The sequence below is a fragment of the Chelonoidis abingdonii genome, chromosome 2 (genome assembly GCF_003597395.2).
Source record: "Chelonoidis abingdonii isolate Lonesome George chromosome 2, CheloAbing_2.0, whole genome shotgun sequence".
NCBI classification, from domain to species: domain Eukaryota; kingdom Metazoa; phylum Chordata; order Testudines; family Testudinidae; genus Chelonoidis; species Chelonoidis abingdonii.
In genome coordinates this window covers 213,424,293-213,450,564 of record NC_133770.1, presented here as the reverse complement: position 1 = coordinate 213,450,564, position 26,272 = coordinate 213,424,293, and the positions used below count along the sequence as shown (strand labels likewise).

The following is a 26,272-nucleotide window of genomic DNA, read 5'->3' as shown; positions in this document are numbered from 1 at the left end:
TAAATGTGATTTATTTAAATTTAAGAATCAATATATATGGCAGTTTCTTCCAATGACTGATCGTCTAGTATGATTAAATGTAAAGTTTAACAACGTACTACATTCCCATTATCCAATTCACAAAGACAGTTTTGCTTTTAAAATATGCCTGAAACATAGCCTGAAACATATTACAGATAATATCCCAGATGATTATTATGTAAACATTGTTATTACAGTGAAATGAATCTGATATGAGCTTCATTGCACATTTTTAACATCTGTACGCAGAGGACTATTTAATTTGTCCAGTATTTGTGCAGGGTTTTAAATGAAGCATACAAAATCTACATTGTTCTACCTTCTTGTCATGAGGATCCATCTGTTTCCAATTATTGGCCTTTAACTGATGAAGTTCATCAAATTTCATACTAATATTTTCTATGGACAACTGGAGCATATCCCAAAACCCTGCTAAATCCTGGGAGGTCGGCCTTGGATGTGCATTAGGATTCTGTATAACAGAAGAAAAAAATATTTTGGCTTTAGTATCTTCTAATGTAAAGCATTTGTGCAAATGGCTATGCATCTCACCAGCAAAGCAGTTTACTTAGATTCAGATGATCAATGAGATGCATAGAAGAAGTTAATAGAACCAAGAAAGAACACTTCTTACTAATATTTTTACTTATAAAGATTTAGGGCTAAATTCTGACAAGTGTGCTCCAGAAACCCCGTGCTTTCCCCTGAAGTCAGTGGCCTCAATTCTGGCTACCCATCAAAACATGGGGAAAGGTTGCTTTCCTGTCCAGGAGCAGCAGAATGGCACTCTTCGGCACAGCCCAGGGGTCTAACATGGATGAAATCCTGGCTGCTCTGAAGTCAATGGCAAGACTCCTGTTGACTTCACTGGTGTCAGGATTTCATCCCACATTTCTGCATGTGCATCTACTGATTTAAGAGGGCATTAATTCACATTTGTACAGTGCTTCAATGATATTAAGGACTATGAAAATACTACATTTTAAATAAATGTACCCTGTAATCTTTGCAGAAGGAAATAAATAGGGAAAGAGAATATGGATGCACGTTAACCTTACTTTTGCAGGGCACTCTTTTGGAGAGAGTTATATGTTGAACCAGAATCTGGCTGTTAAAACTTTACGTGTGCCACTGGCTCGTAAGATTTTGACCTTCCAGTCAAATGCTGCACACTGCTCTGGTGAAGTCTGTCTGACGGATCTCTTTAAATGATTTAAATAAAATAGACTGTTGGATACACTGGTTTACAGCTTAATTTTTCAGAAGTGCTGAACACCCACAACTTCACTTGAGGTAATGGGATAAGATGGTTACTCACCTTTGTAACTGTTGTTCTTCGAGATGTGTTGCTCATATCCATTCCAATTAGGTGTGCGCGCGCCGCGTGCATGCTCGTTGGAAGATTTTTACCCTAGCAACACTCGGTGGGTTGGCAGGGTGCCCCCTGGAGTGGCACCGTTATGGCGCTGGATATATACCCCTGCCGACTCAATGGCCCTTCAGTTCCTTTTTGCCAGCTACTCTGACAGAGGGGAAGGAGGGAGGATTTGGAATGGATATGAGCAACACATCTCGAAGAACAGCAGTTACAAAGGTGAGTAACCGTCTTTTCTTCTTTGAGTGCTTGCTCATATTGATTCCAATTAGGTGTTTCCCAAGCCTTACCTAGGCGGTGGGATCAGAGTGAGATGTTGCAGAATGCAAAACTGCTGAGCCAAAGGCTGCGTCATCTCTGGACTGTTGAACCAGAGCGTAATGAGAGGCAAAGATATGTACCGAACAAAGTCCAGGTAGCTGCACAGCATATCTCCTGGATGGGTACACGAGTCAGGAAGGCAGCAGATGAAGCCTGGGCCCTGGTAGAATGTGCAGTGAGGCGGCTTGAGGGAACATTAGCCAAGTCATAACAAGTACGGATGCAGACCGTCACCCAAGATGAAATCCTCTGGGAGGAGACAGGTAGGCCCTTCATTCGGTCCGCCATTGTGACGAAGAGTTGGAGCGTTCTACGAAAGGGTTTTGTCTACTCGATATAAAATGCGGGTGCTCTACAAACATCTAGGGAGTGCAATTGTTGCTCCCTTCGTGTTGAGTGTGGTTTCGGGAAGAAGACCGGAAGGAAGATATCCTGGTTGACATGAAAGGCTGATACTACCTTAAGGAGGAATGCCGGGTGTGGTCGCAACTGCACCTTGTCCTTGTGAAACACAGTATACGGTGGGTCCACCGTGAGAGCCCGAAGCTCGAAGATTCATCTGGCTGATGTAATGGCTACAAGGAAAGCTGTTTTCCAGGATACGTATAGTAGCGAGCAGGCTGCTAGTGGCTCGAATGGGGCAGACATAAGTCTGGATAGAACCAGGTTGAGGTCCCAGCTTGGGGCGGGGCAGCGTACCTGGGGGTATAGGCGTTCCAAGCCCTTGAGGAACCTAGAAACCATAGGGCGTGAGAACACTGAGCGGCCACTCTCCCCTGGGTGGAAGGTAGAGATAGCCGCCAAGTGCACCCTCAATGATGATATTGCTAGGCCCTGCTGTTTGAGAGACCAGAGGTAGTCCAAGATGGTGGGGATCGGGACCTCGGTGAGAGTAACGTTTTGCGTTTCGCACCAGCAGGAGAAGCTCTTCCACTTGGCCAGATACATGGCCCGAGTGAAAGGTTTTCTGCTACCCAGGAGTACTTGTTGTACTGAGGCAGAGCAACATAATTCTGTTTGGATTAACCATGCAGCAGCCATGCCGTGAGGTGAAGGGACTGCAGGTCTGGGTGGTGAAGTCTGCCGTGGTCCTGAGTTATGAGGTCTGGGCGCAGAGGCAGGGTAATTGGGTTGGCTATCGAAAGGTCGAGCAACTTGGTGTACCAGTGCTGCCTGGGCCACGCTGGAGCGATCATGATTAAGTGAGCTCCGTCTCTGCGGAGCTTTAGCAGAACCCAGTGAACCAGCGGGAACGGTGGAAAGGCATAAAGCAGTTGGCCCATCCACGGCATCAGGAAGGTGTCCGAGATTGACCCCAGGGAGAGACCTTGGAAGGAGCAGAACATCTGACATTTCCTGTTCTCGCGGGAAGTGAAGAGGTCTATGTGGGGAAATCCCCACTTCTGGAAAACAGAATAAATAACGTCCGGCTGAATCGACCACTCGTGACACAGGAAGGATCTGCTGAGTTGATCTGCCAGAGTGTTCTGAACACCTGGGAGGAAGGACATTACTAGGTCTATCGAGTGGGCTATACAAAAGTCCCAGAGTTGGACGGCTTCCTGACAAAGGGGGGAAGACCGTGTCCCTCCCTGCTTGTTTATGTAATACATTGCCGTTGTGTTGTCTGTGAACACTGAGACACAATGGGCTTGCAAATGCAAGGCTGACTGCTTTCAGTTCTTGGACATTGATGTGCAAGGTCAGCTCCTGAGATGACCAAAGGCCTTGAGTGCGAAGATGTCCAAGGTGAGCACCCCAGCCGAGAGATGACGCGTCCGTTGTCAGGGACATAGAAGGCTGGGGCGGATGGAACGGCATCCTTGCACACACCAGGGAGGGTGTCAGCCACCAGTTGAGGGAGCGTATGATGCTCAAGGGAATGGTGACTATCATGTCTATGGTGTCTCTGTTCGGGTGGTATTCTGAGTTGAGCCAAGATTGGAGGGGACGGAAACGTAGCCTGGCGTGTTCAGTCACGAAGGTGCAGGCAGCCACGTGACCCAAGAGACCGAGAAGTTCTGTAGGCCTCGGATAATTGTTACCATCTCCTGAAACTGAGGCTGAGGTAAGCAGGCTCTGGCGAGATTGGAGTCCAGAATGGCCCCAATGAAGTCTATCTTCTGTGTGGGAACCAGAATAGATTTCTCTGTGTAGATCATCAGGCCTAGACGAATGAATAGGTCCTTGACGATGCTCACATGACAGGAGACTTGTGACTCTGAGGACCCTCGGATGAGCCAATCGTCCAGATACGGAAAAACGTGTATCCAACGGCAGCGGAGGGCGTCGGCTACTACAGCCATGCACTTTGTGAATACTCTTGGGGCTGTAGAGAGGCCAAACGGTAGGACCGTAAACTGGAAATGCTGACAGTTGGCCACAAACCGGAGGTACTGCCTGTGAGGAGGATAAATGGCAATGTGAAAATATGCGTCCTTCATATCGAGGGTGGCATACCAGTCTCCGGGATCCAAGGACAGGATGATGGTCCCCAGGGGTACCATAAGGAACTTCAACTTTATCATGAACTTGTTGAGTTCTCGCAGGTCTAGCATAGGTCTGAGACCTCCCTTTGCCTTGGGAATTAGGAAATAGTGGGAGTAAAACCCCTTGCCCCTTTCGTCGTTTGGTACCTCCTCTATGGCTCCCATGGCAAGGAGTGACTGTACCTCTTGTAAGAGGAGTTGCTCGTGAGAGGGGTTGCTGAAAAGGGACAAGGATGGGGGGTGGAAGGGGGGGTGAAATAAACTGGAGATGGTACCCAAGTTCCACCATGCGTAGGACCCAATGATCTGAAGTTAGGAAGGACCACGCAGGGAGGGAAAAGGAGAGGCAGTTGGAAAAAGGAGGGAAAAGATCCTGGAACGTAACTGGTATGCCGTCCTTGGGCATAATTTCAAAAGTTAGGTTTTGGCCCCATAGGTAGTTTAGAGGGACCTTGATTTTGGCTCCCTTGGGATCCTGACTATCGTCTACGGCTGGCCCTACCCCGCCTTCTACCAAAGTCCTTCCTTTGTCTAGGTAGAGGGTACGGGCGGTGAGGCTGGGGACAGAAAGGCCTGTGCTGAGTCACCAGCGTGTGCATGCCAAGAGAGCGCATAGTGACCCTGTTGTCCTTCAGGCTTTGTAGCCTAGGGTCTGTCTTTTCAGAAAACAACCCTCGACCGTCAAAGGGCAGGTCCTGTATCATATGCTGAAGTTCTGGCGGGAGGGCTGACACTTGGAGCCATGAAATATGCCTCATGGTGACTCCCGAGGCCAGAGTTCTGGCTGCAGAGTCAGCTGCATCCAACGACGCCTGGAGGGAAGTTCTCGCCACCTTTTTCTCCTCCTCCAAGAGGGCTGCAAATTCCTGACGGGAGTCCTGGGGAACTAGCTCCATAAACTTGCCCACCGCTGCCCAGGTGTTGTAGTTGAAGCGGCTAAGCAAGGCTTCCTGATTCGCCACCCGGAGTTGGAGGGCCCCTGCAGAGTACACCTTACGGCCCAATAAGTCCATACGCCTAGCCTCCTTCAATTTTGGCACCGGAGCTTCCTGGCCATGGTGTTCCCTCTTGTTGACGGATTGTACAACAAAGGAGCAGGGAGGAGGATGGACATACAAGTACTCATACCCCTTGGAGGACATCATGTACTTGCGCTCAACACCCCTGGCAGCGGGTTGAATGGAGGCTGGAGACTGCCAGATGGTATCAGCATTGGCCTGGATCGTCTGGATAAATGGTAAGGCCACTCTTGTGGGGGCGTCCACCACCGGGTCCTCTATCTCCGGAACCTCCTCTGCCTGGAGATTCATATTGGGCACCACACGTCTCAGGAGGTCCTGGTGAGCTTTCAGGTCAATTGGAGGAGGGCCCGTGGAGGATGTCCCTGCCACTGCCTCATCAGGAGAGGACAAAGATGAAAGGACAAGTGGGTCCTGTGGGGCCTCGTGGACCTGGATGCCCTCTGGCTCCCTTGATAACTCAGACTCTGGTGGGGGAGCTGGCACTTCCTCCGTAGTGGGAGGATGGGAGCGGCTGATGGTCGCCTCTGGAACCCTGTGCTCTGATGTAGCATAGCGAGATGGGGCTGGAGGTACACCTTGGGCCTGGTGATATGCCCAAAGCGTCCAGAATGACCACTGATGGGGGCCTTGATCTTGGGCCTGGGTCTCCTGGAAGATCCTAGTGGGCACACTGGGGTCCCCCCGTCCTGTGTATGTGAACTGTCCACCTGGGATGACACAGATCGGAGGCGGGATGGCCAAGGAGGAGCTGAAAAACCCTCTCTGGTTGTTTTTGCTTTATGAGGCCCTGGGGATCGGTACCGGGAGCCATACCGGTACCGGGAACGAGATCGGGATCTACGACCAGAGGGGTGCCAGGAGGTCGACCGGGATCTCGAAGCTCGGCATCTGGATCAGCTGAGAGAGTCATGGTGCCTGGAGCGGTGCCGGCAGCTGGATCGGTACCGAGAGTACCGGGCCGGCGACCGGGACGATGATCTGCGCAGCAAGTACGACCGGTACTGAAGAGGTGATCGGTGCCAGGACTGCGAGAGGCGTCAGGACCGGGATCAGCGATGGGACTGGGAACACTGGCAGGATCGTGATCATGAGTGGTGCCATTCTGCGGTGCCAACAGAAGGTGGTCTTATTAGGGCAGGTTTGCCCACAGACTGTATGACCCGCACTGGCAGTGCTGGGGGTTGAGGTAGCGCAGACTCAGTCATTGCGATGAGATCCCTCGCCGTGGAGAATGTCTCCGGCGTGGAGGGAATCGTGAGCTCAACCACTGCTCTTGGTGGGGAGCTTTCAGGGACCGGACTCGACGGCCTTTGTGGGACCAGCATCGACGGTGCCAAGGTAGTCGGTGCCGCGACAGGTGTAGGTGACGGGTGGTCCGATCTATCCGGGTGCTTTGGCTGCAGTGCAGAGGGCATAGAAGCAGCGGAAGTCTTAGGTCTCTTCACCCTCGGGGAAAGAGAACGGTGCCGAGGAGGCACTGGTGCCGTAGATGGTCGGTGCCAAGGGGTCTTAGCGGTGCCATTGTGATCCGGTGCTGAAGAGGCGCTTCTGGCAGTAGATTGTCCAGCGCTCCGTGCCGAGGGCGGAGGAGTAAGAGCTGCCTCCATCAGGAGTTGTTTGAGACAAAAGTCCTGCTCCTTTTTTGTCCTCGGCTTGAAGGCCTTGCAAATGCGGCACTTATCGGCGAGGTGAGACTCCCCAAGGCACTTAAGGCAGAAGTCGTGAGGATCTCCTGTTGGCATCGGCTTGTGACAGGCTGAGCACGGTTTGAAACCTGGTGAACTGGGCATGGGCCCCAGCACCGGGTGCGGGGAAGGGGCTAATTCCCGAACTCCTCTTAACTATATACACTAACTTAAGTAAAGAACTAAAAAATAACTAAGTATAGAAATTTCAACTATATACACAAGAATAATGAGAAAAACTACAAGTAGCTAGGGAAGTGTAAGTCAGCTAAGCCGCGCTCCCCTGTTCCAACGACCAACACGGGTGGTAAGAAGGAACCGAAGGGCCGTTGGGTCGGCAGGGGTACATATCTGGCACCATAGCGGCGCCATTCCAAGGAGCGCCCAGGCGACCCACTGAATGTTGCTAGGGTAAAAATCTTCCAATGAGCGTGCACATGGCGCGGACACACCTAATTGGAATGGATATGAGCAAGCACTCAAAGAAGAACTCTGGCCGCTCAGCATCTCTTCAAATCAGACCTGTCCTGACACCCAACAATTCTGTATGATAGCTGGCTCGGCTGAGATTATGGTTTTATGTCGCATTGTGTTAACACATCTTTCTCCAGCAAAAAATAAACCAAGTGTTGTTTATGAAACTGTTTCCCTAAAAAAACAAGAGAAGTCCTTGGGGCACCTTAGAGACTATCAAATTTATGTGGGTATATGCTTTTGTAGGCTAGAACCACTTCATCAGATGCATGGAGTGGAAAATACAGGAGCAGCTATAAATACATGAAAAGATGGGAGTTGCCTTACCAAGTGTGAGGTCAGTCTAACAAGACAATTCAATTAACAGCAGGATACCAAGGGAGGAAAAATAACTTTTGTAATGGTAATGAGAGTGGCCCATTTCAAACAGTTGACAAGAAGTAACAGTAGGGGTAACAGTAGGGGGAAATTAGTATTGGGGAAATTAGTTTCCTCTGCCATGTACATTGGCCAAACCAGACAGTCTCTATGCAAAAGAATAAATGGACACAAATCTGACATCAGGAATTATAACATTCAAAAACCAGTAGGAAAACACTTCAATCTCCCTAGTCACCCAATAACAGACCTAAAAGTGGCAATTCTTCAACAAAAAAACTTCAAAAACAGACTCCAACGTGAAACTGCAGAACTGGAATTAATTTGCAAACTGGATACCATCAAACATTAGGGCCTGAATAAAGACTGGGAGTGGTTGGGTCATTACAAAACCTAAACCTGCATAGAAAGGATAAAGGTTATATTTCTTGACCATTGACATTATTAGGTAGGCAAACTGAAATAGTAACTTTTACATACACAGATATGGGAACAAAATACTTTTTCATTCTTCATGTTAATAAGAGGACTAACTCATGCAGAGCTGATTTCCGTGGCATCTTGCAATTTAGGTAGATTTTTAATTTAGGTCCTGATCCTCTGAGGTGCTGCTTCATCTCCCTTTGTCTTCAGTCCTTTGCCACAGGACTGAACCTCTGGTTACAAAATAGAGTTCAATATGGCGTTTTTACAGTTATTTTCTTCTCTTTAAGGCCCTGATCCAGCTCTCTTTGAGAGATTCCTAACGACTTGGATGAGAATGGGGTCAGCAAATGTCACATTAAAATACACTATCCCATAATGTCAGCTTGGCATGGTTTAAGAAGTGTTTTTGTAATAATGAAAAACAAAATCAGTTTATCTGTAATTTGGAGCCACGGCAATCTGATCTCAGTCTGATTGGATGTTTTAGGAAGAAAGCTTAACAACAGGATGGCTAGCGCAGAGGAAAGAGAGCCATAAGTTCTGCGTTCCATTCTCTGCTCTGTCCTGAACCTTTCTGTGCTTCAGATTCTTCAAGAGTAAATTTGGGATAATTGTCCTTATCTACTCTGCAATGGTGAATATTTAAACATTTGATAACCAAGGGTTCTTCTGTTTAGCAGACAAAGGTATAACAAGTTGAAGTTGAAACTAAATAAATTCAGACTAAAAATAAAATGAAAATGTTTAAGAGTGAGAGTAATTAGGTATTGGAACAACTTATCAAGAGTCATGGTAGATTCTCCATCACTAGACTTTTTAAGTCAAGACTGGCCATTTTTCTAAAACATATACTATAGCTGAAACAGGAATTAATTTAGGTAAGTTCTACGGCCTGTGTTATACTGGAAAGTCACACTAGATGATGACAGTGGTCCCTTCTGGCCTTAAAATCTAAGAATTACTGTATATACTAGTTCATAAGCTGAATATTTTTGGTAAAAAAGTGATGCATCAAAGAGCAGGGGTCAGCTTATAAACAGGTCTACACCAAAGTTTGATTATTTTAAACCCCATGGAATCATTGAATTGAATATCTAATACATTGTCGTTTTGTTTACCTGGAGCGTCTGCAGGCATGGAGCTCCTCAGCTCACACTGGCTGGCAACGGCAAACTGCAGCCACTGGGAGCTGAGGGGCTCCGTGCTTGTGAACGCTCCAGGTAAACAAAATATCCTGGGTCACTAGCAGCTTACCCTAACCGGCCAGGAGCCAAAGTCTTCCAACTCCTGAAATATAGGGTTGGCTTACGAAAGGGTCATACAGTTTTTGCTATTTTTACCTAACCATCATGGAGGGTCAGCTTATAAACGAGTATATACAGTAGTGTAAAACATGGTTTGAAATCTTTGATAAATGCAAAGTATTATCAACATTTTAGGTATGTGGTATACAATGTATTGTGCATTATTAGGGATAGGCAAACTGATTCTGAGAAATTAAGAACTTTCTTTTGCCTCTTTGCCTTTTTGAAGATTTGGAAGAGTTTGGTTAGCTTCAATTATTCATTATTTTTCATTTGTGCAAAATGCTACACTTCCTTGGTTTGGAGGCAGATGGGCCAAAATTCCATAACAGATATTGCGTTATGGCACATCTGTCCAACTGAAAGCAAGCAGCACTGGAAATCCCATGAGAAACTGTCATCCCAAAAGATTTCCAGTCCAATTTTGAAGACTCAAGAGGTCAACTCAGTTTTGAAAAGCATCCAAACTTTTGGGTGCTTATCTGAAAAGAATCCAAATTCCAAGTGTGAAATCCTGCTGCTGTAGAAGTCATTGGCAAAGCTCCCATTGAATTTCATCCTGAGCCTTTTGAGTTTCTCTCGTTTTTAATTATTATGGGCCTCACACTGATCTCCCACTGTTTTGACACTGGTGTAACTCGATTAAATTCAATGGATTTACATTGGTTGGAGGAATCAAGCCCTTTACTGGAATAAATTGCAGATATTCTAATCTAGAAAAAGCTTTACACAACTTAAGGGATAGTGACTCACAGAGAAAATTCCTTAGCAATAACAGACGCACAATCATATCTATAATAAACATTACATACCAGGTTTTCTTCACACAGTTCTCTGAACTGGTAAAATTTCTGGGCCATAAGAAGCTGTGCACTGCCCACTGCAGTTCGAATTTTCCCTAGGACTGACAGGAAAGTAAAGATAAGTCAGCACCAGTTAGACCAGTGCCCTTCTGTAGTGACTGAACCATATACACCAATGAAGAAGTTATGGAGTAAACATCATTCATTTTTTAAAAGAATGTTACCTCTGACTCATGCATTCTAGAGCAGCTGATAACAGTTAAGTCCAACTGTACACTAGAAAAGGTTTGCCAGGATAGTTATACATAAAGTGTTTTTTCTGGTATAGCTTATACGGGATCCTCAAATGAAAACATTGGTGTAACAGGGTGATCTGCCCTTTTAAAGGCCGGGGGGCTGGTGATCAGCCAACCCTGTTTGATTATCAGACCCAGTTGGGAAGGAGCCGGGTCATACTTACAAAGGGCTGAGAGCACTCAGTTGTGGGGAGCTGCAGGACAGAGGCTGGCTCTTGTGACTGTCCCTGGAGTAGAGGTGTAGAGTGAAAGGTCTCTGGGCTCCTGTGTTGGTCAGGGGAATAGCTTTGGTTTGAGTTATTTGGTGAATTTTCTGTTTGAATTAATAAACCGTGCAAGCACACTTCTATGCTTGTATAACCACATCTACACAATAGCTTTTGCTGATATAGAAATGTTGTGAAAAATCACCCCCCTTTCTGAGGCCTGGGCTCCACTAGCGGGGGGGTTCGAACTAAGACACGCAACTTCAGCTACACTATTCGCGTAGCTGAAGTTGAAGTATCTCAGTTCGAGTTACCTGGCTGTCCTCACTGTGGTGAGTCGACTGCCGTGGCTCCCCCGTGGACTCCGCTTACTCCTCCTGCCGAGGTGGAGTACGGGCGTCGATTAGCAGATCAATTTATCGAGTCCAGACGAGAAGTGATAAATCGATCCCCAATACATCGAACACTACCCGCCGATCCAGCAGGTAGTATAGACATACCCTGACACTGTTATACCTGCCAAAGTTTCTAGTAAAAGCAGCAGAGAATCCTGTGGCACTTTATAGACTAACAGACGTTTTGGAGCATGAGCTTTCGTGGGTGAAGACCCACTTCGTCAGATGCATATGACGAAGTGGGTATTCACTCACGAAAGCTCATGCTCCAAAACGTCTGTTAGTCTAGAAGGTGCCACAGGATTCTCTGCTGCTTTTACAGATCCAGACTAACACGGCTACCCCTCTGATACTTGAAAGTTTCTAGTGTTGACCTGGCCTCACATGCAGAATGGTAAAGAGCTTTCAGAAAGTGTTACAAATGTGTAATTAATCATGTGCCATATTGGGGAAACACAGCTTCTACCAATACCTCAGCTGTTTCTCTCAGAAATAGAGGGCCCAGTTCTTGGGCCTGGCTGACTGCTGGCTGGTGCTGGTCCCAGGAGGAGGGAACAGTGGCCCTATGTCACATTTACAACGTCCACCCTGGTCCTAGGGCCATCCAGTCACCACTGCAACTTTGAGCAGCTTCAGGGCTTTTCTCAGTCATTCCCAGCCACCTATGACCCTAATTGACCATTTCAGTAGCCAACACTCACCAGAGCATAACGGTGCTCCATGCCATGCTTCCCCCAGCTGTGTCTACTACATTGGTGAGCCAGAGGAAGGCAGCACAGGGTCACTATGGCAGCTTTGCACCTCTTGGCGATTCCCACACACTGGTCAGTTAAGGCAGCTTTATGGTCTCTTTGCACCATCAGAGTGGTACAATGAGTTATAGTAGACCAGAGAATCCGGCCCATATTATATGGTTTTACAACAGTCTGGATGAACTTAAATTGGTATTTACCACTTAACTAATGAAAGACATGAACAACATTCAGGGTATGGCTACACTGGCACTTTACAGCGCTGCAACTTTTGCGCTCAGGGTTGTGAAAAAACACCCCCGAGCCCTGCAAGATACAGCACTGTAAAGCCTCAGTGTAATCAGTGCGGCAGCAGCGCTGCACGCTGCACCCATAGGATGTGGTTTACGTGCAGCGCTGGGAGAGCTGGCGCTCCGACCATACTCATAGCAGCGCTTTGAAATTTCAAGTGTAGCCATACGCTCATTCTGCTTTGATTCGAACCATTAATATTAAAATAATTATTGTAGCGCCCAGAGGCCGCAACGAGGATAGGGCCCAGTCGTGGTAGGCAGTGTACAAGAACATAGAGAGAGGCAGTCCCTGAGGAGCTTACAGTCTAAATAGACAAGACAAACAATGTGAAGTAGGGAGAACTGAGGCACAGAGAGGTTAAGTGACTTGCCCAAGGTCACAGGTCAGTGGCAGAACCTAGAATAGATCCCAGTTCTCCTGACTCCCAAGCCGATGCTCTATCCATGGACCATGCTAAACCCCTATAAATTCAAACACAGTGTTGAGGAGAGCTCAAAGGGGGAAAATCCCTTCCACACTTTGGGGTTGTAAAATCCGCTTTAAAGAACTCAGGCCACTCAGCACAGGCCAGACTTTAGAGGTGGATATCAGAGCACTGCCACAAAACCATTTAACACTGAAAGACTATTCTGGGTATTCACAAACACAGAGACACCAACTAAATAGAGGCAAAACTAAGTTATGAACTGAAGTAGGCTTAAGTGATCCCAGCTATACAATCACAGCTCCATATTTTATCCTTTTAAGGCTGATTAATGTAGCACAACAACTTAGCCAGGTGGAAGTAAAGTTGGACATAGACTACACTGTAAATGTAAAAGGAAGAAGGGTAAAATAGTCGGGGGGGGGGGTGTTTGGGGAGGAGCCTTTTATGGATTCTCCCTTCAGAGCCCTAAAGAAAAGAACGCCATGCACACACAAACACAGTCCCAAGCCTTCCACTTTGCTCCCAGAGCTCAGCGCTGCCAGGAAATAGCTCTGAACTGGAAGATTCACTAAGTGAAATATTTTCAGCATGTTGTACCGGGAATTCTACATACAACTGTCATTATTGTTAGTAAAGATTGTGTGTCTAATTCCCTGCGCACTGTGCTGAAAATGCACCCCTTGGAGTGTCTAGTCATTTATGCAACCCAGTGTGCAAACCACTCAACTGAAAGGAACTTTCAATGGTGGGGAGGAGCTACTTTGAGAGCTTTCATGTGGTTCCCATTGTTATGAAAACTCTTCCCACTGTGTATATTTCAGAACAGCTGCCTTCTCTGGAGCATGGCCATCTGATGCTTCACAACACAGCTTAGTAGTTGAGAGGGGGGAAATGGTCCCTCAACTTTTCAGTAAAAAGTTAAGATAGAACTTTATATGAAATGTACATTGATTGCATGGAGATAATGTTGAGGTCTGTTTAGAAGTGAATTTAAAATACACTTTTGGTGGGTGATGCACCCTTTCCTTTTTGTTTTTAAAGAATACTTAAGTTTAATATTCTAAAGTATCATTAGATAGAAATGGGGGGGGGGGGGAGGAAGTTCTTACCCCTGGCTGCCTATGACTGGCTAGTTGTTTAAAACCTTTACCCCAGTTGATTGTGAGATGCATGCTGATGTTGTTCTCCATTGTTATCACTTCTGCTGTAGCTCCTGCTGTATCTAGTCAAGTGTCACTGATTTTCCTAACCCTCGAAAACAAGCAGTCTGTTAATATGTTACCAGTCATCAAGACCAACCCTGTCACACAAGTTAAAAAAAAAAAGACTTCAAACAAAGCACCTGAAAGACTGAAAGGAATCTCCCAGAAGGCAAAAAGTCTTCTCAATAGCTAAATACTGCCTTATAATACTTGTTGCTTTTTGTTTTCAAGGCAGTGTGCCTGTTTCACTGACTCAGTCAAAATCTCTAGTGCCAGAAACGGAAGGGTTAAGGTGTACTGTGGTAAATGAAATAAAAACACACTCATGCACTTATCTGGCTAAAATTCTGAAAGGCTCCATTCTTGAATACAATTTTGGGGACAAATACTAAGTGAATAAGAGAAAGTGACAATATATCAGAAAATGACAGATGGAGTTTTAAGCAGCACAGGGAGGTGAGTGCAGGAGGAAAGTAGTATATATTAAAACATTAAAACTGACAACTTTAGTTCATAATGCTACCAACAAAATTTACAAAGTAAGCAAACAAACAATCCCTCCTGTTCATTAAATCCATCAAGACGTAGCCATAACAGACCACAACCACCATATACTTCTATTCCTAATAGCCTGGACATCCCTCCCCTCATAAATCCACTTCTTGACCTTGCCTATGTGGGGAGAACTGCCCATCATAGCTATTGAGAAAAAGCTATCCCACTATAGTTATTCTGGAATAACTCCCCCATGTGGACACTCTCTTCTGGGAAAAAGGTGATACTGCAAGCAAAATAATTATTCTGGAATAAAATCACTTTTATTCCAGAATAAAGTGTCTATATGGGGGAGGTACTGTGCAATAGCTATAGTGAAATATTTAATTTGGAATAGCTAACCTAGTCAATTTCCCAGGGCAGACATGCTCTTAATCTGGTAAATTTGCAGAGTGGTCTAGTACATCGAGCACTGGGCAGGGACTCAGGAGACCTGAGTTTTATTTCCATCTTGGCCACTGGCTGCTGGGTGACCTTAAGCAAGTCACTTCACCCCGGCATGCCTCATTTTCTCTCTCTGTAAAATGTGAATAATGATGCTGACCTCCTTTATAAAGCTCTTTGAGATCTACTGATGAAAATAGGTAGGTATTATTTAAAGCTACACAGACTATAAACTCTTTGGAGCAAGGACCATCATTTCTAATGGTGCGTAGTACACATTTTGGATGATACATAAATAAACGCAGGGGTAGAGGAGAGAAAATCCACCCCCTCCCAATTAGACAAAAAGTGATTGCAAAAAGTGGAGTTCGGTACATCTGGAAAGGAGTTTGCCTGCGTATGTTTCAAAGGGTAACAAGAAATAGAAAAAAGTGACGAAGTAGTAAAATTGAGGTGATGTGGAAAGTCATAATATGATGAGTTTTTAAAAAATATTATTTGATCTCTAAACACCAGCCAAACTCTTTGCACTTTGATTATGATGGACCTAACGAAGTGTCTAACAAAGAACAAAGGAACCACTTTGGGACTGTGGTCATAAAATGCCACATAAAATATGAACACCTGATGTTTACAGTGTTATTGTAGTCCTGTTGGTCCCAGGATATTAGAGAAACAAACAGGGTGGGCAAACTTCTGTTGGTGAGAGAGGAAAGCTTGCCTCTTGCACCAACAGAAGTTGGCCCAGTAAAAGATATTATCTTACCCACTGTGTCTCTCTAACACCTGACAGCTGGATAACAGAAGATAGAAGACTGGCTGACTGCAAGGATGAGCATCAGTAATAAGGGGAGGGAACAGTGGCAGAAAATAAAATGGACCAAGACTGAGGTTTGTGTTGCAGAAGTTAGTTGTGCACTGTGCATGTGAAAGAGAACCCTGCCATAGAGATGGTACAATCTATTTCCCAGTCAGGATGGACCAATATTTAGCCTATTTGTGTCAACAGACTTGCATTTAAATAACTCAAAGCATGACAAAAGCCAGGAAATTCAAAGTTAATGCTAACACTCCTGTCCTTAGTCAGCTATTAAGGAGAAAAAAGCTGAATGAAACAAGTTAAGGACTGATTCTACAACCTTACACTGAGTAGCATTTATTATTGTGAGTGATCTCATCGAAGATTAATGGCACTAGTTGGGTTTGCAAGTGCCACTTAATATGAATAAGCACTGCAGAATCAGGCCTTTGGTCCTTTGATTTACCTGTTTTTTATTAGTCTGACTAACAAGTTTTCTAGTTACACCTCTACTCCGACATAACGCGACCTATATAACATGAATTTGGATATAACGCGGTAAAGCAGTGCTCCAGGGTAGGGGAGAGGCTGCACACTCTGGCGGATCAAAGGAAGTTAGATATAATGCGGTTTCACCTATAACGCAGTAAGATTTTGGGGCTCCCGAGGACAGCGTTATATCGGGGTAGAGGTGTATTGTATTTTGTAGCCTGTGGATATTTCACTTTTCTTTAAATCTTTGTACCCTGGCAAGGATAACACCTGGGACCTGGCTCTTTTGAGACTTTGGGAAATAAGCTGGTGTAGAGGGAACTAGTTGGGGAGAAGAGTTATAGAAAAGCAGAGTACAGGAAAGAGTCAGGGAGCTGTAGGAATAACTGATGATTTTATTTGCTCATAATTAGTACTACAGGAATACATCTGAGGGACAAGGAGAAATCAATGTTTAGTTTTATTTTCTTATGCATAATCACTTGCAGAAAGAAGAGTTGCTCCTATCTCTCCCCAACCTTTCCTTCCTTAGCTTCACATTTCATGCTTTATTTAAAACAAATTACTAAAACTTTGCCAGTCCCACATTAATTTGTCACAGTTTGTTGCCTTTGCTTAGCAGAGACCTTAGATTTGAATACAGGGTTACTGCAGATTTGAGGTCAACTTTTATGTCTAGACAAGCCCAAAGGGGTACAGCATATATGCTAAGTGATGAGACTGATGATGGGCAAACCTTTTGTTAAGTTCCTTTGTTTTTTTTCTTAGTCTTTAGTTTGTTGGGTCTGACTCATCTCTCCATTACACCAGTATTACACCGGTGTACATCCCTGCCTAAAACCCAGGACTTGTGGTGAATCAGACCCACTGTTTGCTTTGGATGGTCATCAGAAAGTTTATGAGTCAATAAGCTACACTACTTCACACAGACCTGAAATGTTTCTTAAGATTTAATGAAATCAAATTAATTTTCAAATTCCTTTGAAACTCTATGTGAATTCAGTAAATGGCCCAAGGATTGTAAGAATGCTTTTGTTTGTACCCACAACCAGCTGCAAATGTGCCTTGAGATCATATCTCTATTGATTAAAGGTGTGAGAGTGAGAATCTGGCCCACTGATGTAAGGTTTGTCAGAGTTTGTTGTGTAGTAGGGTCGGTTAAAGGACTGATACAAAGTCAATTAAAATAAATGGAAAGAATCCCATTGACTTCAGTAGGCTTTGGATGAGGTCCTTAATACATGGTTAGGTTTGCATCTTTATTTCCAACTCTTTCCTTTCATAAACAGAAAGCTCTAGAATCATTGCTGAATTCACAAAATAGTAAAATATGCTGAAGGAGTATCAGGTGTCCTGACTGTAAGAGTGAGTATACAAAGATAAAGTGGTATTAATCTGCCTACTACACATGCTACAGTTTTATGAGCAAATGTTTTCAGATCAAACCAGCAAATTCCATACAATAAGTAGTTTATGACAAGAAAGTGGAGGCAAAGCCATATTTATGTATACTGGTATTTCTCCCTGGAATGACTGAAACCCTAACCTGTGTTTTTATACAAAGCAGTAGACTTCATTTCTAGCTAGAAACATTCAGTCCCATCTGGTAGATTCATTCCCAGTTAGATAACACCAAACGTATCTATGTAACATACAAACTACTGTCAAATAGCAGTGAGCCGTCTCCCAGAGACAGCTGTTTCACACAAGGGCTGCATTGTCTGAGAGAAGCTTGTATCATTTTACTTCAACTGCTGAGAGAACAAGCATTTTGTCAGCTGCCATGGCATTGAAGAAACCTCGCTCACTGCAGATTTTCATTATTTTGTTATCAGGCCAAAAACACACTGCAGACTGTCAGAGTTGAAGGCTGAAAACAAGAGATGCATTCCTTGCTCTACTTACATTTTCTCAATTACAAATTTCCTCCTTCTCTGCAGAGTTTGTGTGTGTGTGTATGAAAAAGACATGATTTGCTTCTGAGTTTCCAACAACAAGCTTTTGTTCTCAGCATGAGTGAGCTGGCTACTGCGGCCCTCACCATATGCTTTTATTTGGCTTCAGGTAGAATAGGAAACTCTGTCCTGCAGTGGAATGTCAAACACAATGTCCACAGGAAGCAGCTGTCACATTCAAGAATCGCAGATGACATCACAAAGAAGCCAGTAACTCACTAATGGTTGTTAAACAAGGTTGATCCTTTTACCCCTTGTAACCTTCACCAAAACCAGGAAGTGCCAGTTAATAAAGAAGCAGATAAATAATCTGCAGGATATATAAAATGCAACTTGTACTGGTCAAGGAGGCAATAGTAGAGCCTACGTAACTTTCATGTTACTCGCCCCAAATTAAAATTTTTCCATTGATTGCTAAAAATTTAAAAATGTTACAATTAAAAAGAAAATGAAATACATCAACAAACTTCTCACTAAAAGCTGTGTATAAATTAGCCTTACTAAATTCAATTTCCCCACTTGCCCTAGATAAGTAATTGTTTTGATGGGCAAGTAAAATATCATTAGGTTTTTCCATTATCATCAGTCGTTATGGTAACAAGCAGGCAAATATATTTTGTGATCGGACTGATATTTATTTTTCCCATATATGTATGTGTGCACACACTTTTCACTATAACCCCCACAGCCCAGTTCATGGGTTGTATCAGCTGCATACCTACGGGGGTAACTGTTCCATTCTGGCATGTGTCCTGTGCTAATAAACACTAAATACATTAAAGATGAAACCCAAGCAAAACCCTGAATCCAAACACACCCCAAATGTGGGAAGTTTGGATCTGCTGTTGGAAGTTGTGGTTTGGACTACAGTTTTTTGGATAGGTGGAATGGGTAGTTATATCCTATTGTTAAGGTTTTGGTAACACTTTGTTATAAACCCATTTTCAGTTGTTTACTATCTTGCCAAATTATATCCATTTAGTCTGAAATTCTCCATGGCTGGTTTCTACTTTGGGCTGAATAGTTTCAGTAACAATAGTTCAGCCATTTCTGATAATGAGGCTAGTGAAAAATAAATAGGTTGCAGTATGAGTGCGCCAAATCTGTGTGTTATGTGCCTTGTACTCACAATGTTGTGTAATATTTTCATGTGCAAAATTAGAGGCCACATTCTGTATATATACACCTAGTGTGTGATGGTCACAGAATATGGGAGCCTGCAATATCTAGAGGACCAGTTCAGTGGCCAAAAATTAGCTATGCAACTCCCATTTAAGATAAAGTTTCTTGTATAATGAGGAGCATTTACCCAGAAAGCTGTGATTCTTGACAGCATCACATATAATATAACCCAGAAAAATTATTTCATATGCCAATCCATACACTGTGGATGTATACCTAAATAAGGCCCATGTATGTCATCTATACAAATGTACACAAGACAGCTTAATTTTCATCCACAACCTCTTAGGAACATGGTATCCACGGAAACTATTATGGCTTGACTTTCAGAGCTGATAGCATCTGCAGCTCCCAACTTCAAATGGAGTTACAGGTACTGGGCACTTCTGATAACCAGGCCTATCATCTGATTATTGTACAGATAAATGGCAAATGGCCTTATCAAACCTCATAGGAGTCAATGGAAAGACTCCTGCTGACTTTAACAGACTTTGGATCAGGTCTGAAATGACTATTTCTAGCAGTGATATTATTGTATTCAGTTACTTACTGTCCTCAGGTAAGTTGTTTTCCTGTTCTTCTCTCTCCATCTGTTGGCACCAGCCCTCCATACGATCTCTTTCTGCTTGAAGAAGCTTCAGAAACCAGTGCCCATCTCTGTGACAAACTGACCTTTGAACAGCCTCCAGAGGATCTTCAGTTATAGAATCAATCCAGGGATCCGGAGGGGGTAAAATTGAAGGATCAAAATCTGTATCAAAGTCGTCATCTACTACACATGCATGATAATGGTTTCCTGAACCCTGTATGCTAACAGTGGAGGTGCTTGCATCTCGGGAATATTGTCTTGATATTTGCCCAGTGCATGTATTGTCTTCCTGAGGGTCTACTGATATTTCAAAATTCTCATGGAAGTCCAGGTCTGCTTGCACAGCTGCTGTTACACTATTAGATCGAGTAAACCTGCGGAAGCTTCAAAGAACATATAAACAAAATGCTTAGTGTTAAAGAGATTTTCCTAAACAAACATTCCAGTGATACACTGGAAATACAGTTAACAGAGGATATTCTAAGATTCCATCTCTCCTTGCAGAGACTGAGGGAATGGCTGTCCCTGCTATAGATGTGAAATAGAAAGACCGATTTTTCTTGTTCATAATATTTATCGGCACAGATTTTTTTCTTCAAACGATCATTCCCCCCCCTCCCCCGCCAAATTATGATTTGAGGTTAGCGCTTGTGATGGTTTTTGGATTGACAGGCCTGGAGACTAGGCCAAGACTTTCAGAGATAACTATTGACTTTGGGTGTCCAATTAGACTAGACACTTTAAAGGAGCCTGATTTTCAGAAAGTGTTGAACTTCCATTCTCTGGATAAGACTTCCTTTAAGATGTCTCAAGTTGGGCACCCAAACAGTGAGGCAGCCAAAATTATTAGTGACTTTTGAAAATCTTGGCCTGAAGTTCTCTATGCACTAAGCAGGTATAGCCAGAGAAATGAGAAACCATGCTTCCCCGGTCAATATCATCACCTGTAGATGCCAGGGTAGTTCAGTGTCCGTGTGCATTCAGTCTTTGCCTCTCTGCTGAGATTGCCAATAAACTATGACCACCAAATTAATTACATAAAGCATTTTTATGACAGAGTGGGTCGGGAAAAGTATTTTCAGCATAAATATTCTATATGTTAATTTCTAATTTACCTCAATCATGAATAGGTTAATTTACTTCTTCACAAAAAGTCATTATTGCCAACTGTCATAATTGTATTGCAAGTCTCACAATATTGTTTTTTTAAGGGATTCTGGGATTTTCTAATTTCCTCCCTCAATATCACAATCTTCTGCCGATATCCGTAATGGCCGCCATCTCCTGTTACTGTCAGCAGGACTAAAGACACAGACTACCAGCAGCAAGATGGTCACCATGTCCTAAAATTTGTAGATGATAGTGAAATTTCCCTCAGCAAATATGGCCTTCATCTCCTATCATTTCTAATAGGGCTAAAGTCAGGCTCTTCTGAGGGAAGAAAGCAGCCGTTTAGTCAGCACATAAGGGCCAGACAGGAGATGGCAGAATATGGAGATACAAGGAATGGGACTGTTGGGGGAGGAGGAACAGGAAAGTATGGGGAGTCAGAGAAAGGCCGGGACAGTAGGCAGACTGAGGCTAAGTCTATACTGCATACTAGTGTTGATGACATATGGTACATGTACCTACACACGGCAGGGAAAAGCAGGCTGTGTTCACAGTGCGGTATGTAGCTACACATGTCAGTGAAAGACTATAGCAGCCTGGAGGTAGCGGGGAAAGGCTTCAGCAGCTCTCTGCCACAGGAGCCTCTCACTGTGGGGAGGAAAAGGGTCTGGTAGGGGAAGAAAGTGGGGAAACCCCCCTGCTACAGCCTTTAACTGCTGCAGGGAAGGGCACCAGAAAAAGCTGGTGAGCCTTCCCCTGCTGCCTCTCTGCCAGAGTGTTTTCCTGTGGTGGAGAAAGACTTCAGCAGGAGGGAGGCAGTGGGACACTGCATAGCTGAAAATAACAGTGTAGAGAGGGAGGCACAGCTTGGGTGACCAGAGAGCTGTGTAGGATATGTACTCGAGTACATACCCACAGCCTTCTCAGACACGTCTTTACTTGCCTAAGCCATGCCTCACCAGGTACACTGCTATTTATACCCATGCTAGGGGGGCCTGCGCATATGTATACTCTGCACTCCCAAAAGAAGCACGCAGCGTAGACATACCTTGAAAGGGGATGCAGCAGGAGAGCTTGAGGGGCAGGAGGCAGACAGAGAGGGCACAGAAGAGTGTGAGGGGAAGAGACAAACTGAAGGGAACAAAGAGGAGTATAAGGGGCAGGAGGCAGACTGAAGGGCTGCAGGAGGAAACTGAGTGTGTTGCAGGAGAACATGGCATGGCAGAGATGGTGAATATGAGCTGCTGTAGATTGTGAAGAGAAACAGAGGGAAATACAGGGGTCAAGTGAATGTTGTGTGTAGGTGAGGTCTGGAGACCTGTGTGGGAACACAGAGGAAGAAAGCAACTGGGCAGCTGCCTAGCCTACCCCTTTAGGGAGGAGAACAGAGAGAGGCAGAATAAATAAATAAGTAAAAGGATAATATTTAAATTAACATAATTAGGCTTCAGAGTGAACATCCACCTGCAATGAGTACAGTTTATAGCTCTCCACATAGCTAATTCAGGCTGTCTCCAATCGTGTCTGTCTGAATCTGCATTAGTTTACACTTGGTTCACAATCTGACAGTAATCTCGGCAGCCATAAATCCTTTTGCACAGCTCCAGTGATGCAAAGTAGCCATAGAGCCCCGCTCCCTTAATTAGCCTGAGTTAAGCCAGGTGTACAGCTGCTCTATTGTGGGAGAAGTGCAAAGCAGCAATATTGTACTGGTGAATCCAGCCCTTAATTTTGTTTAATGTAAACACAGATTTTCGAGTACAAGACAGCAATTGCCTCCTGCTCCTCACTCCCTTTCAAAGAAATTATCTGCTTTCCAAGCTGCTGTCAGCTAGCCCTGTTTGAATGCTACCCTTCGAAGACCATGGCTCTATTTTCAAGCCTAGTCTTCTACAGGGTGGGAATGCTGGAGAGGCACTAGGCTGAATTCAGACCTCATTTTCATTTGTTCTCATTTACGTTCTCTTCTGATTACTCCATTGAAGAGTTAGTCCAGATTTACCGTATGTAACTGAGAGCAAAATCTGGTCAAGTGTATTTAATCTCTGGTGGAGTGATAGATGGGAGGACGGTGAGGGAGAATCTTGTATCGTTTAATAATGACCAGGCAAGGAGCCTCACTGACAGACTTCAAAGAGAATCCTCTTTAATCCTACTGGAGTAGAAGAAGAATGGCTATTGATATGAAGCTTTGAGAGAGGCACAACAAGATGAAATGGGAGTTGGGAGGGGCTCCTCAATACTAAAACTGACATAGGGATTATGCAGGAAATTTATTAATGGTATCAGTTGTCTTCTCAGTAAAACAGATGTGTCGTATCTGCATCTGTCAAGCTTATTATAATTATAGAGACTTTTTTTTTTACATCATACAACGTTTTTAATAAAACAGCTGCTTTTGTGCACTTGCTTTGAAAAAAGGTTGTTAGGTGATGGAAAAGTCAGTTATCCAATTAAAGTTTTACATGATAGGCTCCATTTGCACCGACAAACTACAAAATATGATGTGGACAGATCTCTTCAGTTTTAGATATTTATTTATTCTTTAATAAGCAAAACTCTTTCTTCACATTTTCTCACTTTATATTTCTTATTATTCCCCTCTTCCTGGAATGCTTGCCCCCTACAAAAACATACACTCTCCCCTTTCCGTTGTTCAGTCAGGATCCACAGATAGCAGAAAAATAAAAATAAAAAAGCATTCCTCTTCTAATGATAATTAATATCATGGGACAGCAATCATGGGGGAAAGCAATTCCTTTAATATGGACAGCACATCTTCTCCAGGCCCTTCAGGAAGTCTCTTGTGATTTCAGCACAGTTTGTGTGTCTTAGGGCTTGTCTACACTTACAGCACTTATAGAGCTTAGGGCTTGGCTACACTTGCAAGTTGCAGCGCTGGTGAGGGGGTTACAGTGCTGCAACTTACTCGGTGTCCACACTTACAAAGCTCAGCCAGCGCTGCAACTCCCTGGCTGCAGCGTTGGCTGTACTCCTGGTCTGCTACGGGTGTAGCGAATCCAGCGCTGGTGATGCAGCGCTGCTCATCAGGTGTGGACACTCACCAGCGCTGTTATTGGCCTCCAGGGTATTAAGAGGTATCCCAGAATTCCTGTCTACAACAAACCGGAAGGTACTCCCCGGAGCTACCAAACACAGCTGCTCTTTGCTCCAGCGAGCGAGCCGAGCCGAGGCTTTGGAATGTTCACAGCTGTTTGCTTGAGGAGACAAACAGCACAGCGGGGGGGAGGGAGTCCGTCGGAGAAGCTGCTTATCTGGTCTGAAGCCTTTTTACATTTAAGAGTGATTGAGAGAGGGGTGGGGGAAATGGCCAGAATTTGCAAGGCAGGGAGCTGTCACAGTGTCTGCTCCAAAAATCCACTCTCTCTGTCTCCCCCACGCTCCCTGTCACACTCCACCCCACCCCCCTCTTTTGAAAAGCACGTTGCAGCCACTTGAACGCTGGGATAGCTGCCCACAATGCACCACTCCCAACAGCGCTGCAAATGCTGCAAATGTGGCCACACTGCAGCGCTGGTAGCTGTCAGTGTGGCCACACTGCAGCGCTGTTCCTACACAGCTGTACGACCACAGCTGTAACTCCCAGCGCTGCACATTTCCAAGTGTAGCCATACCCTTAGTGAAGATGCTACTATGCCAACAGGAGAGCTTCTCCCATCAGTGTAGGTACTCCCCCTCCTCGAGAGGCTATAGCTATATCAACAAGAGAAGCTCTCCCATTGACATAACCCTGTCTACACCAGAGGAAAGGTTGTTGATCAGGGGGGTGGATTTTCCACACCCTTAAGCGATGCAGTTATACTGACATAAGTTGGTAGTGTAGACCAAGCTCGAGTTAAATGCTGATATGCTTCTACCTTAGTATCTGTGCGAACGGAATGACTATTTGAACTGACTTTCAATACACAACAAATCCCACACATGAAAACATCAAGCTCTGCTTACCAGGATGATGTATTGCCAAAGGCATCACATTTTAAAACTTTCAGGAGTACATCCTTCCTGTTTTCAATATGAGCTGGTGCCACCAAACACAGACTCTGCTATAAAAGAGAATGGCCTAGTTTTGCTTGCCTTTGTTTTTATCTAATAAAACAATGCTACTTGCTTGCCTAAAACACTATTCTTTGCACTGGACTGCGTAAAGCTATCTGCCTTCAAAAGAAAAATGACTTGTCAACAGAATACAGCATCAGCTTAGAATTAAATAAGTCAAAGCTCTGCCACTTCAGCATAGACACTCACTACAGCAATCGGAGGGGTTCTCCCCCTTTGCCATAGTTAATCCACCTTCCAAGGACAGCCAATCCATGGATGGTGCCATAGTCAGTCTTCCCACTGGGGAAGGGAATGGTATTGGTAACAACTGGAATTTAACATCCCTAGCAAGCGAAAGAAAAACTAAATCTACCAAGTCATGTTCTGCAGAAATAGGTAGCCCAGCATCACAAAAGAAAAGACAGACATAGGAGTCAGCATGATATACCAAACAGTCAAAGATCAGAGTCTTTAGATGAACAAATATTCTCAGGGTAGCAGTTGTCACAAACACACTTGAATTCTCTTACAAGCGATTATCCACCAGAATATGAGACTGTGCGCCACTATGAAGAAATTCCAGAGTATGAAAACTTGCCTTTTATTCACTCTTCTGATAAAAATCCATGCTTTGAATGGCAGAATTCCAGCAGTGTGGTGGAAGATCATGATACAAATGTATATGGGATGGAAGAACCATATGATGCTACAAGCAGCCATTCAAGACATGTCAGGTAATGTAGCAGGAAAGTGTGTGTAAAATAGATCCAGCTCTGTGTGCTTGACACAGACAAAATTTTAACATGGCTTTAATGGTGAATTTAGGAAATATGCTTGTTTCATTATGTGTTGGCAAAACAATATAAACTGACTATCAGGAAGTTTAAACTTGAAATTAGACGAAGGTTTCTAACCAGCAAAGGAGTGAAGTTCTGGAACTGCCTTCCAAGGGGAATAGCGGGGGCAAAAGACATATCTGGCTTCAAGACTAAGCTTGATAAGTTTATGGAGGGGATGGTATAATGGGATAGCCTAATTCTGGCAATTAATTCGTCTTTGACTACTAGCAGTAAATATGTCCAATGGCTTGTGATGAGATGTTAGATGGGGTGGGATCTGAGTTACTACAGAGAATTCTTTCCTGGGTGTCTGGCTGGTGAGTCTTGCCCACATGCTCAGGCTTTAGCTGATTGCCATATTTGGGGTCAGGAAGGAATTTTCCTCCAGAGCAGATTGGCAGAGGCCCTGGGGGGTTTTCGCCTTCCTCTGCAGCATGA

At 44.4% G+C, this 26,272-nt stretch overlaps 1 protein-coding gene across 1 annotated transcript in view; it reads right to left on the bottom strand.

Moving 5' to 3' along the window:
- Positions 1 to 26,272, bottom strand: part of DLGAP1 (DLG associated protein 1) — a 218,325-nt gene that overhangs the window by 6,510 nt on the left and 185,543 nt on the right. The window contains exons 7-9 of the mRNA XM_032790259.1: positions 19,788 to 20,209; positions 10,308 to 10,399; positions 341 to 493 (exon numbers count right to left, since the gene is read on the bottom strand). Coding sequence (XP_032646150.1) covers positions 341 to 493; positions 10,308 to 10,399; positions 19,788 to 20,209 — 667 coding nt within the window. The remainder of the gene's footprint in view (positions 1 to 340; positions 494 to 10,307; positions 10,400 to 19,787; positions 20,210 to 26,272) is intronic.